The sequence below is a fragment of the Kogia breviceps genome, chromosome 1, assembly GCF_026419965.1.
Source record: "Kogia breviceps isolate mKogBre1 chromosome 1, mKogBre1 haplotype 1, whole genome shotgun sequence".
Lineage (NCBI taxonomy): Eukaryota > Metazoa > Chordata > Mammalia > Artiodactyla > Physeteridae > Kogia > Kogia breviceps.
Window position 1 is genome coordinate 154,061,525 of NC_081310.1, and position 14,069 is coordinate 154,075,593.

At 42.3% G+C, this 14,069-nt stretch overlaps 1 protein-coding gene across 22 annotated transcripts in view; it reads left to right on the forward strand.

The window, feature by feature from the left end:
- DAB1 (DAB adaptor protein 1) overlaps nucleotides 1-14,069 on the forward strand; it is a 1,205,719-nt gene that overhangs the window by 1,121,798 nt on the left and 69,852 nt on the right. For 18 of the 22 annotated variants that reach the window (XM_067006941.1, XM_067006927.1, XM_067006946.1 and 15 more), the window contains 4 exons: nucleotides 10,482-10,613; nucleotides 11,232-11,351; nucleotides 11,828-11,866; nucleotides 13,424-13,489. In XM_067006941.1, coding sequence (XP_066863042.1) covers nucleotides 10,482-10,613; nucleotides 11,232-11,351; nucleotides 11,828-11,866; nucleotides 13,424-13,489 — 357 coding nt within the window. The remainder of the gene's footprint in view (nucleotides 1-10,481; nucleotides 10,614-11,231; nucleotides 11,352-11,827; nucleotides 11,867-13,423; nucleotides 13,490-14,069) is intronic. The other 4 variants (XM_067006948.1, XM_067006954.1, XM_067006950.1 and 1 more) reach the window with 1 other exon arrangement.

Here is a 14,069-nt window from a genome sequence, read left to right on the forward strand (position 1 = left end):
GGAAGTAATATGTAAGGTTGTCAGGTGAGTGAAATAAATGAGGATTACATATGTAGAGTATCTGGCACGATACCTAGCACATAGTAGCCATTCTCTGGATAGTACCCTTTTAAAAAATATAATGAAAATTAAATCTGAATCATTATGCATATTTGGAGAATATTCCAAGTTTGGGATATTTTTTTTTCCCCAGAGTGTCAGAAGTATAAAATTGTTTCCATATTTATTCAACCTGAACTTTTTAAAATGTTGTTGAAAATAGAACCACAACTGGCTGATGTTTATTTATGCTGGCCTTGGGGAAGCAAGAAGGAACAAAGAAAACTGGCAGCACTATACTTACTGAGCTCTTCTGAACGTGCTGAACAACCCGTTGTGTTTTGGACCAGTGGTTGCCTGAGGTGGACCTGATAAAGGCCTTTTTGTCTGCAGCCTACTTTCAGTTAAAGTCATTGAAGTGTTCAGTGCCTTGGTCTTTCCTGTTCTCAGAGAGAGGAAAAGGGAAAGGGAGATAGAGAAAGGAGCATGCTACGATTTAATTTTTTTCTTTAATGTATTACCATGAAAATGTTCAAAGAAACAGAAAATTTAACCTTTCGCCATATTTGCTTTCTCTGACTCTCTTTCTCTTTAGATAGGTTAAGAGATCAATAGATCAATAGATACCTAGATAATAAATAGCTTCATTAGGTGTGCTCATTGCCCTGGGGTTTCATTGCTTCTAGTCCCTTTCTGCAAACAGTGCGAATAATATAGTTTTTAAATGATGAGTTCATAGTGATAATTCCAATTCAAATTTACAGTTATTGGCTTATTTCTTAACTTTTACATGTAGATCTCATTTTTCTTTGACTGAAAAGCTTGCTTTCTAATAACAATGTATTTATATATTTTTTTATCCTAACATATACCCAAAGCAATTTCAAAATTGCAATTCCAATACGAATTACTGCTAACAATAAACCAGGCCTAGACTTGAGTGTCGATGAGATTTGCTGAAATCTCATGTTAGCCTGATATTCCCTGGGTAAATCACTTCTTTCTGAGCCTTTTTCCTCCTGTCTAAGATAGGGATAATGGTGATCACTGTATTGTTCAGAAATCTTTTGGTTGCAAGTAATAAAAAACTCACTTCAATCTTAAGCAACGAAAGGAATTCACTGATTATATAACTGAAAACTACAAGGTTAAATTTCTCAGGATAGTGGGATCCAGATTGTTAGATGATGTCATAAAGTTTAAAGCTCTCTCTTTCAACCCTTTTCTCTTTCCTGGTGACCCGATTTCCCAGAAGACTTTCTTACCACCCTCTGGTTATTCCAAGACTATTACCCTGTGAGTTCCTAAGAAGTCCTGACCTAAGGGGACCATGCTTGGTAATTGAACACTATGTTACATAGTCATTAGATCTTTTTTTTTTCCTTCAAGATTAAATCAAAGCCTTTATTAAACATCCCTCCTTCAAACCACCTGCATTTAAACCTATAGCCCTCTCCCGACTTTCGAACTGGCATGTGTCTTTGTCACCTGATGGTTCAGATCCAGTTGGGTCGCACAATGCTGAAAATCCATGCCCAGACACACCACACGGGGCAGACCTCCACGGTTCTGTGCCCCCTCAGGATCTAGGCAGAGGTTGGCAGCACTGGCCCTGGAATTAGAGCTCGAGCACAGGAGACCAGGAAACAGAAGTCTGAGCCTCCTTGTTCCAGACCTAGCCATGCAGAGCGGATAAGCTGCTCTTGGCTACCACTGGGTGAGGGTCACGCATGTGTTTTTTCTTCTCGTCTCTGAAGAAAAGGGTGAGAGATGGAGCAGGCGATTTTCAGTTGTGTGTGGGTTTGATTTAAGGCTTTGGCTGTGGTCTGTTGATATATTAAAATACTTTCTGGGAACGCCGTCTCGGTTGTCTGGGAAAAGATTCAGAGTATTCAGAGCCTACTGTCTACCAGATACCCTGCTACACACATTAAGTGATCTTCACATTCCCATTGTACAGAGGAAGAAACTGAGGCTCAGTGAGGTAAGGTGACTTGCACATGGCGACAAAGCTGAGATCTAAATCCTTCCATCACATGACATGTCTTTTGGAAATGGGGACAGGACAACACAATATACAAACTACTCTGAGTGTGAAACAAAAGAGGAGCCCCCTGACTTACACATACACACGTATTGCTGGCTTTTGAGAGCTCAGGCCGCATCTTCTTTATTTCAGTATTTCCAGGGCCTGGTGTATCCGAGTAGCGAAGTGCTTTTAGGCATGAGTGTGAATTGAATGAGAGAGAGGACAGCTAGTCCAGCTTGCCACCAACTGTGATTATGCTGTAGCACATCCTCGGTCATGGGATGTAGAATTTTGATTGAACCCCAGTGTTAGGAAATTAGTGCTTCACACAGAAGCTCGTTTCCTATTGAAGGTGGTTTTTATTTCTCCTGAGCAGAAATCTGCTTCCTTGTCACTTTGGTGATTGCTAATTGATTCAGCACACCTGGCTCCACTTTGCCTGTTAGACGAATTTAAGACTAAATCATAGGTCTGGAATGCTCTCAGCTAGTACAACTAGTTCATCTCCCTATTTTTAGGCAAGAACTTTACTCACATGGTTCCAGAGCTGTGTGTTTATAACATATGTTTAGAGAGTTACTAAGAAGAAGCTGCCTTTTATAGCTGTTGTCTTGTTATAAAGTTTCAAAAGAAGTGTTAAGAGCAAAAAAGGACATGAGTATTTACTGAAGCCAACCTCCTTATTTTAACAGCTGAGGAAAGGAAGTGTTACAGAAACAGAAGTAGAGCCAGTAGGGTTGGGGGGGAGGGGGTTCGAGGACAGACTTGGACTCAAGATTTTACTGACAGATTCATTCATTCAAATTATTCATTTAAAAATAGGTACTGACAAAGTCATTAGAGACAGAACATAGGATGTGGTTTCCAGGGGCTGGAAGAAGGGAATGAGGAGTTAGTGTTTAATGGTACAGATGCTCACTTTGGGAAGATTTAAGAAGTTCTGGAAATGGATGGTCGTGATGGTTGCAGAGCAGTGTAAATGTACTTAATGCCACAGAGCCATACACTTAATAATGGTTAAAACTGTAATTCAAGTTGTGTATATTTTTCCACAATAAAAATATGTATGTACTACATCCTTACTATATGTCAGGCACTGTACTTGATATTCAGGATAAGATGAGAAAAAAAGATATTGTTCCTAACACACTGGAGCTGATGTTTTATATATATATATATATGTATCCATATATACATCATGACAAACTAAAGAATCATCCCATATAGAAAAGTCCAGGAAGCTTAGTATTTTATGTAACTTGTATAAATAGGTATAAATATTTTTTAAAACTTAGTATAAGTGAGCAGAAAGTCCAGTTTTAAAAATCACTAATAAGTTCACCATTCAAGGGAGAACTCTTGTTAAGATTTTATTGGACGTTTTTCCAGACTTTTTATACACATACCTATATGGATAATCATACATTTTTCAAAAACAGGATCATATTGAACACACTGTTTTGTAATATGCTTTTATTTTTTCATTCAGTACCATGTTGTGAATATATTTCCACAGGAAAAAATACATACGTTCCCAAGATGATTTTCAGTTAGCTGCATATTATTTCATCTTATAGCAAAATGCGGTTACTTCAACCAATCACTTAATGCTCAACATTTCAGACATTTCTAATTTTTCACTATTCTAATAGTACCACAGGGAATATCTTGTATCCAAGTCTTTGCCCACATCTTACATTATTTGCAGATAATTGAATCCCTACAAGAAGAATCACAAGTCAAAGTTTGTGCATACCGTTAAGGCCTTGAAACATACAGCCGGTCTGCCCTCCAGAAAAGTTGCAACAAATCACACTCCCACAAATAACAAAAATAACCATGATGGCCAACATTTACATAGCCCTTACGATATGTGCCTTGCACTGCCCCAAGCCCTTTATATATACCAGACTAAGTCATCCGTCTTCCTAACAGGACCATGAGAGAGGCACTGTTGGTCCCATTGTACAAATAGAAAACCAATAGCCCAAGAAAGTATGTTTCCCCATATTTTGTCAACACTGGCTATTATTTCATTTTTTTTCATTCTGGTAGCGAAAAGTGGGATCTCAGTTGTATCTGGTATATTTTATATGAATCAATTTAATATTTCCAACAACTTTTTGGATTCTGTATCATTCTTCATAATATACAAAAAGAGAAGCCTCAGAAAGTTCACGGGACATGCCCCAAACTACACATCCAGTCAGTGATACAGCTTGGATTTGAATCGTGTTCTTTCTGGCTCCAGAGTTCATATTCTTTCCTCTGTTATCAGGCTGCCTCTTCAGTTAGAGACTGGGATCTTTGGAAATTTGGTCTTGGCCTTGAGTAAAATGTTCTAGAAGATTTCAGGATGGGAATTTAGGGAAGAATTCATTCTTACCTACTCCGTTGAACACTTGATGATGGGGTGCCTGGGGGCTGGTACAGAGGTTGCCTCCCAGCCTTGTTGGCCCTGCCATGCAGCAAATGCATCCAAAAATACGTTAGAAAAGAGAAAGGCCTTTATAATGAGCCTGGGTCTCTCTTTGTCTTGTGAGATTTTAACGACTGTAATTGCCTGTAGTGTGAAGTAGTGTATTTTTCATGTATCTATTTTTGTTCTGTGGCTGTCTGCATGTCTGCTTTTTCTGTTTTGTTTTTTTTTTATTAACTCACTTCAATCCTGGTGGGTGTTTTTCCAGTGAAGAGTACAGCCTCAGGAAAACACACCCTCTCATACACACACCTACACACACACAATAATAATATGAAGGCTAAGTAGGGTAGAATTTATTCTTTAAAAAAAGCTAATGGTAAAGTCTGAGCAGATGACTTTCTAATCCATACTGTATTTAATTGGCTGTATTGAACCGTACTACAAATTGTCTTCTCTGTAATTTATTCTGTCAGACTCTAACCCTGCAAACAATTTGGTACTTCATTTAAACATTGGTAAATGGCTCATGGAAATGCTAAGAAAAAAAATGGTGATCAGATAAGAAACCCTCTGTTTACAGAGTGAATCCTGTGTGAAATGTCGTGAATTAACCCGATTGAATCAATCATTGAGCATTTATTGAGTTACTACCTTGTACAGTGTACATCTTTGGGTAGCTTGGTTCTTCCTTCCTTCCTTCGTTAATTCACAAAACCTTATTTAGCACTTATTGTTCAAAAGGCACAGTAACTAGGATAAGAATGAGGAGAACCAGACATGGATCTTTCTTTCAAGGAGCTAACATCCCCAAAGAGGAGAGAAAACAAATGCACAGACGTTCTCCAAATGTCCTGTTCTCAGGACCTAGAGGCCTTTTCATGTTCCATTCTTCCTGCCTAGAATGCCCTTTCCCCCTGACTTTCTGGGGACTTCCCCTTTATCCTTCGAGACGAGTCCAAGGTCAGCTCCTTTGTCAAGTCTTCCCTGATGCCCCTTGCCATTCCTGCTCTGACCCTACATAACCCTTTAATCTAAAGCTTGTGTTCTTATATTGTGGTTGTTAGTTTCTTTGCCTGCCTGTTCTGTGAGATTGCAAGGGCCTTGAGGAAGGGACTATGTTTTGAACTTTGGGGTAGATGTAGCAGTTAGCATGAGATCTACAAAAGAACAGGCACTCAATAAGCACTAATACATACCGTGTGAATAACTATATGCATGGAGAACTGTGTAGCAAAATTAAGAAGTATGAAGCATCCCAAATAGAAGAAAAAATACAACCCAGTGAAATCTAAGGTTGGGAATTATTACTAAGGGAAACAAGGGAGTCAGGGAAGGTTCCCTGGATGAGCAGAATGTTGGAGCTAGGCCTTGAGCATAGGTATGATATAGTTAGGTGGAGTTGATGAAACATGGGTCAGGGGAAGAAGAGGGCAATCAGCAGAGGAAACAACACGCATCATGGCACAGAGGTGGGAAAGTCCAGAACCCAAAGGGGGACTATGAGTCCTTCAGATTGTTTTCACCCCTGGGAGGAAAGTCAGACTGGGTTGGGGAGTTTATTCTCTGAATTGGCCTTGGAATTCTGCAGCAGTAACTTTCATCCGCAACGAGGGGGTTCGGAATAGGAGGAGTAAATGAAGTGGTGGTGGAAAGATCGGGTGTTCTGGAAGACTGTCTCTTTAAAATCAAATATCTGCTTTGATTTGGGAGCAGTGCTTTAATATCTAGACTAAGTTTTTCCAAGACGAAAACTCTTTTCCAAAGGAAGGGTGGAGGAAGAGCACTCAGAATCTGCCTTTCCTCCACTCTCTCCCTCTCCCTCTGGCCCAGGATTCTCTGCACGTCCAGAACAACCCATGACGCCCCAGAAACTCCACACAGAAACAATCCTGGGATGAAACGGTCCTTTTCTTCTGTGACCAAGAGCCTCACCTCCCCTTGGTGGCCTTGGCTGCTCAGCAGATACCACAGGTAGCCAAGCCCCTGAGAGTCCCCTTCCAGACCATGGCGTCTTGACCTTTTTCTTTGAGATCCTGGTAGCTGGCCTTGACCTCAAACCTTCTGACTGATGACCCTTTCTGACCTCAGAATCCTGCTGGAATCCAGAACAGCCTCAACTCTATCTCCCTCTCCAGTTCCCTTTCTTTATCCCAGCTTATCAGAGATCATGGTTTTGTTGTTGGTCTAGGGACCCTGGAGTCTAAGGAAAGGAACCTTGATTCTAAATAATCTTGTTTCCTCTTTTCAATGCTTTGTCATCCTGAGTAGGGAGAGTGGGGCCTGGGTTAAGTATTGGTCCAGCCAGAACACAGTCTGACCCTCAGTCCTTTCATGAATAAACTCGGAGGTGAACTATGCAATATTTAAGTTTCCTCTGGCTCCAACTCTCTTTGATTTGTGCTGATAAAACTTGTTTGAAGACTTGGAGCAATTTTGAGGCTCAGTGAACAAGTATTTACAAGGTCCTCTGTGTTGCCAAGATGCATGTGATAATGTGGGATTAGCAGGATTCTAATATATTTGTATTTCCAAGGATCTGCATGACCCGTGCATGATTAAGGTTGGGGAAAGTGGAGACGTATTCCCTTACTGGCTCTTCATTTCCAAATGAATGAGCCTCTTCCAGAACAATCCTTTTTAACATGTCCTAAAATTAACTATGGGAAAAGATAATGTTACAAATATTTTTAAGCACTTCATGCACAAACACAGCTACACCTCGTGAGGCAACATTAGATATCATCAGGTGTTAAAATGTTTTGATTTTAAAACACTTAATGAGGGCTTCCCTGGTGGCGCAGTGGTTGGGAGTCCGCCTGCCGATGCAGGGGACGCATGTTCGTGCCCCGGTCTGGGAGGATTCCACATGCCGCGGGACGGCTGGGCCCATGAGCCATGACCGCTGAGCCTGCGCGTCCGGAGCCTGTGCTCCGCAACGGGAAAGGCCACGGCAGTGAGAGGCCTGTGTACCACACACACACACACAAAATAAAAAAAAACACTTAATGAGCATTCCTAGATAAATTAAAACATCTCCATCTGCTGTCTTGCCTAGTAGGTGATATTTTACCATTGCACAATCATCTCCAAATCTAATTCCACCAGGAAGACTTCTAATTGTGGTTTAATTTTAGAGCAATATTCCACTTGGCAATCAATAAAGTACTGTCGTCAAACTTTGATTCAGTGGAAGATGTGGATAACATTCACCGTATTATGCAGAGAAAGAGTTACTTGCAGGAAAGGGAGAGAAGGAGGATGCCTTTGTCTCCCACTTTCCCTACTGTATACCATTCGAGCTCACAGAAGCCTCTAAATCAATACCCCCATGTTCTGTGAATATAAATCTCATCAATTTTACATCATTAACACCATGAAAAAGCTACTGCTCTCTGAGCAGTTTTTCTCTGCTAGCTAAATATGTTCTCTTAATAAAACAGGAACAAACGGATCTTGATCATTTTACTAACAAATACTCCCTTCTTCACCAACTTTGTGTGAAAATCCACTAGAATGATACAGTTGTCTTATGGCCACTTGAGGGGCTAGGGTGACCGGTCAGCGATACCACCCTCCAAGCATGATGTCCAGTAGACACTGGGCAACCTGCACAGGCTTGAAGCCACCTGGAGAGTCCCAAGAGTAGTAAAGAGATGAGTGAATGGCCAGACTCTGGAAGGTAAAGGTGCAGCAGCAAATTCTACTGCAGAAATGATTCCTGAGGTCAGAAGCCTGGAAAGATGGCAACAGGCTGGGGAATGGACGTTTTGGAAGGTCAGGGCCAATAATCCAGAACCAAGGCAATGGCCTTCATGAGAGGCAGGTGCCCACTGTCCTGAGAGGCTGGCTGTGTGGTGTGAGATCCACATGGCTAAGGGATCCAGGGAGATGGAAAGAGACCTGGGAGAAAATGTACTCCAGTGGTTCCCAACATTTTCATAACCAAATTCTCCTTGTGTTACATTTCTCCTTCCCTCTACAGACTCAGTAATGTGGGATACTTTGTTCACCAAAAAAATGCGTTTATAATCATTGACTTTCCTATTTGCATTATTTGAATCCATCACTAATTGCCAAAGAGAATCTGCTCTAAGATGAGCTAAGGAATACAACAGTAACCGGATATGGTTCTAAATAAACTTGGCGTTTTCATTTGCGTGCACAGTGAAAGGTGTCATCTTATTAGGGATAATTGTAAATTTCTGTTTAGCTTTTTGAGATGTTGAAAATTTCCTGGTACCTCTTCTTATTACTTTTTTTTTTTTTTTTTTTTTTTTGCGGTACGCGGGCCTCTCACTGTTGTGGCCTCTCCCGTTGCGGAGCACAGGCTCCGGACGCGCAGGCTCAGCGGCCATGGCTCACAGGCCCAGCTGCTCCGCGGCATGTGGGATCTTCCCGGACCGGGGCACGAACCCGTGTCCCCTGCATCGGCAGGCGGACTCTCAACCACTGCGCCACCAGGGAAGCCCTCTTTTTATTACTTTTAATGACCCCAGTAGATAGAGCTTTGGGTTAGGAGCCATTGATCTGGTTCAGATTTCTGCTTTAATACAGGAATACACGGAGATCCAGAGAGGTACAGTGAGTGCCTTGTGTTCACATATAGTGGCTAGAATTCAAGCTTTTTAACACCCCGGATAATGAAAAGGTCCTTTGTAAGGACTTGAAACACATCGTATAATGCACAGATACATATAGAGGACTGTTTAATGAGGATTGCTTTAGGAACATTTAATATAGAAAAATGGCCATGAAGATCACCATCACCTAACAGGATGGTGAGTATTATTTGTTGAAGTTTAGATAATAAAGGCAGAAAGGTCAATATCAAAAGATTCTTGAATCGGGGCTTCCCTGGTGGCGCAGTGGTTGAGAATCCGCCTGCCGATGCAGGGGACACGGGTTCGTGTCCCGGTCCGGGAAGATCCCACATGCCGCGGAGAGGCTGGGCCTGTGAGCCATGGCCACTGAGCCTGTGCGTCTGGAGCCTGTGCTCCGCAACGGAAGAGGCTACAACAGTGAGAGGCCCGCCTACCGCAAAAAAAACCAAAAAATTCTTGAATTACTGATCAGCAATCCCAATTTACTTTATTTCAACAACTGTGAGTCAGGTACAGTGCAAGGTATTAGGATGGCAAAGGTGAAGAAGACAGAGTCTGGTGGGGAAGCCTGGGATTTAGGCAAATATATCAGAGAAGGAAGATCTACGAAAGCAGGAGCCAAGGCAGCTGTGTGTGAGGGATCCATCAGGAGATTCAATATCGCTATAGACTAAAGCTCTAGGGAAACACAGAAGCGGGAGGAATCACATCTGCAGGGAAAGGGAAGGCAAGCCTTGATCAGGGGGTTTCACAGAGGTGGTGCTATTTCAAATAGGCTTTGCAAGAGGAATAGGATTCAGGCAGGTGGATGAAAGAACAGGCATTGCGGACGTGGGGACCAACCCATGAAAAGCCTCAGAGGTGTGGTGACCTTGGGCAAAACAAAGAAGGGTGTTGATCCTTAAGTCACTCTATCGCCACCTCTTGGAAAATTGTTATAACTATGCACATCTATGGTTCTCTGCATGCTAAGGGCACCCCCTGTCATTGTGCAATGTACATCTTCCAGCAGGGCAAGCAGAGGCCCTGGATATGTAAATGTACTAAATATCAATCCAGAACTTAGACTGGGCTGCATCATGAAGAGAGATGTAGCAGGAGCCTATACCACTGAGTGAGGCTGACCGGTCCTGGCAAGCAGTAAAAAGAGCCAGATGCTCTTTCAGCATCTGAACAATCCTGTTTATCTTTCTGGTCACAGCACCAAGACCATGGAAGGAAGCCTCCATTTCTCAAGGGCAGGCACAGCTCTTCTTCCTTCCATCTGGACCAAACAGCTTTTCCAGAGCCCTCCGGGCTTGTTCACATGCAGCGGAAACACATCTCTTATTGATCAACAGCTCGGAGGGAAAATTCCCCTGTAATAGGCTCTTCTTTTTGCTTCTCATAGGCCCTTCAGCAGCATCATGCTGTTCACGAAATTTCCTACATCGCCAAGGACATCACAGATCACCGGGCCTTCGGATACGTTTGTGGGAAGGAAGGGAATCACAGATTTGTGGCCATAAAAACAGCCCAGGCGGTGAGTATCCCAATCCGAAGAGGACGCCTTTCCTTGTACCTTTTCTGGGACAGCACAGCCGCACTGTTGGTCTTCGGAGGCCCACTGTGCCATATGACTCAGCGATGCTGACACTTAGCTTCCCATCTAGAAAAGATGAACAGCCTCGGAGCAAAGAAGTATGCTCACGCCCTTCCGGTTGTGTTGTTGTTTTTTCTAATGGGTATTTCATAATGACTAACTGTTTTCTTTCTGATTAAGCTGGACGGAGGCACACTATACAAATAAGTTTCCTTGTGTTCATAGCCTCATTTAAAAAGAAAATAAGAAACAAATAGCTATTTTGCATAAAGCCTACCCTAACTTTATTTAATTTGAAATTACTAATAAATAAAAGCAGTGCCTTTTATGCTTATGATTGTTATGAATTTGCAAATATAATTAGTTGAAGAAATGAACTTTAGCTTAGATGCAATTTTGCTAAACCAACGTAACGAGGTGGAATTAATTAAAGATGGAATGCTTGCAGTTTAATAGAAAAAGGAAGGGCTGCGGGTTGTAGCCAACAAAAACAAAAATTGGTCACTGCAGCTTAGTAACCGTCCTTTGATTAACGTGCTTTACCAACTTTTACTCCAGGCTGAACCCGTTATTCTGGACTTGAGAGATCTCTTTCAACTTATTTATGAATTGAAGCAAAGAGAAGAATTGGAAAAAAAGGCACAAAAGGATAAGCAATGCGAACAAGCTGTGTATCAGGTATACCTGTGAATTTGTCCTGAGACAACAGGGGCTTAAAATAAACAGATGTGAAAACTGACAGTCAAGGCTTCTCCTCCTGCTGCCAAATAGAAATAAAGATGAAAGGTTCCCGTGTAAATGACTGAAAGCAAAGCCACTAGACATGAGCGCTTATTCACTGAGATTCTAGACGTGTTGGAGAAAGTGAAGTCTTGAAACCAGGGGAAGATTTCAGGGGAGGAGACCTAAGGAAACCCAACTGCGCTTGCTGTTGTTAGCAGTGGGTGGAATTAGATTTGGAGATGATTGTGCAATGGTAAAATATCACCAGGGTTTTCATTTTTTTCTGCCTGTTTTCTGCCTTAATGACCCACCCGCCAGCCTCTCCTACCCAGAGCTGGTTTCTTCACTGTCCTGTAATTTCTGAATACCGTCTCACATCTCTCGCTTTATATCCTCTGCTTTGCATCCTCCCTTCCCTCACTCTGCGGTAGACAATTCTGGAAGAGGATGTTGAAGATCCTGTATACCAGGTAATTTCTGAAACTAGTTGGGGTCGAGGGTCAGGAATGGCCAGGCCTGTGGTATAGACATTTTGTCAGAGACCTGAAGGATCCGTTGGCTGCAGAGCCTGGAGAGGGACCAGGATTATTTCTGAGGGTGAGGGCTGCCAACCCCTCCAGGAGCGAATTTCCATAAAAACTAACAGAAGTTTGGCCGGCATCAATAGCATGGGATTTGGAAATAGACTTCTCCCTTCTTGCCCTGCCTCAGCCCTCTCCACAATCTGTAAAAGTTTCATCCCAGAGCTGAATGTTTGCAAGAGTCTCTTGAATATTCTGAGTTCATTAGAGAGACTATGAATAATGAGGTGGCTTCAGTGAGTTAAGAACCAGAGATGGGGACTGACATTTTGGCGACATTTGAACACAAACCCATAGGACGGTTTGTGAGCTTGAGAAAGGCTGTGAGGAGAAATCTCTCGGGCCCCCAATTGGCTAGGCTGCCCCCTGACTCCCTGGCTCATGGCATAGGGGCTGTTGTGAGTGGGGGAAGGGAGATCCCAGAGACATGCCTGCCCGTAGCTTTCTCTGTGCTCTCTTCAAGGTTGCAGCCTAAGTGTGGGTAGAGATGGCCTCTCTTGGGTTCAAGTATATGCTCTGCTTAAACAGATGCAGAAGAGGAGGCCTCTCCCGCTCTGTGCTTATTCCCAAGGAGAGAACGAAGCCAAACATTTGACTTGTGGGACATAAAAGACAATCTGAAACTTACATTTCTAACTGGGACACACATGGGTTATATATGTGTGTGTCACACATGCACTCTATATAAATGCAGAGTTTCACCCAGAAAGCTGCTACTGCTATGACAAAAAGAAAATAATATGGATAAAAAGGTAATAGAGTCTGAACAACTTGAAGGAGAAGGAGTATCTGACATAGATGGCAAACAAAAGTCAAAGGTGCGCTGGACGGCAGGCCTTGCTTTAGAATGCCAGAGGCATGGATTTGTCTATAATATGAGCTCAGCCCCTGGTTCGTGGGCTGGGAGAGTGACAAGCATTGCCCTTTTTGAAATGGCCCAGTCCTTTAGAGTCTGAAACATGTACATGGAACAGTTGATTTCGGTATTTAAAACTGAGAATGTAAAGTAAAGTGATATTTATGAGATGAGGGAGTTTGGGGCTTCTGAGCAAAGTCAGAATTGGCATATGACCCTGGGCCTTAGGGAGCAAAGGGTTTGCAAAGTTGGGATCCCAGGAGATATCATTCCTACTCGGCAGTGCCAGCACATGCAGACACTGCCGAGACAAATGCCACTGAATGAAGAGGTTATATCTCCAGAGAGTTCTGCAGAGGGCTTATGCAGACATGGCTTAAAGGGCTGACCATTGGACACAGTTTTCCTTAGAAGAGGCAGGAATGTGTCAGGCCATTTGGAATGTCAGTAATTCAGTTGTCTCTTTAAGGTGTTTTCTCCTGTGCCTGTGTCTTTAATGCTCACTGCGATTTGTATCCTGAATTCCAAATGCTTTTTTTTTTCCTCTTTCATTTTCCCTCTGACTTTTCCTCTCTGGCCACTCCTCATAGTACATTGTGTTTGAGGCTGGACACGAGCCAATCCGTGATCCCGAAATGGAAGAAAACATTTATCAGGTATAAAACCGCTTTCCTCTCCTACCTTTGCACCACCACCAGTAAATGCACACAAGGGGCTGAGCAGCCACGGGCTCTGTCCTCATTCACATACTCCATGTCGCTCTTCTGGTCATTCTGGGCTTGTTAAAATACCTACACATGAATTGGTTCCCACTTCCCTGCCATTTACCAGTAGTTTTCATGCCTGATTGTAGACATGGTTAATGGCCAACTGGGTACAGTGTTTTAATTTTTAATGGAGCTTAACTATTTTCAGTTGACTCAGAAATCAAACATTCCGTTTTACTAAAGTAATCCATTAGAGGGTTGTTGTCTGGAATATAATAGGGTCCTTCATTTCTCAAAAGAATGTGCTGTTGAATTTCTTTAAAAAGTCAACTGCGCTAATGAAAATGAAGGCCAAATTCAAAAATGCTATTTGGAGACAACACTGGGAATATTAACTGAATAAAAGAAAGTCTAGCTAAAGTTTTACCCCTTCTGAAGGGAAGGTAAAGTAATATTCTTAAATGTCTGCTTATGTGAAGACCCCTGAACACACGTTTTTTAAAAAATTAATTTTATTGGAGTATAATTG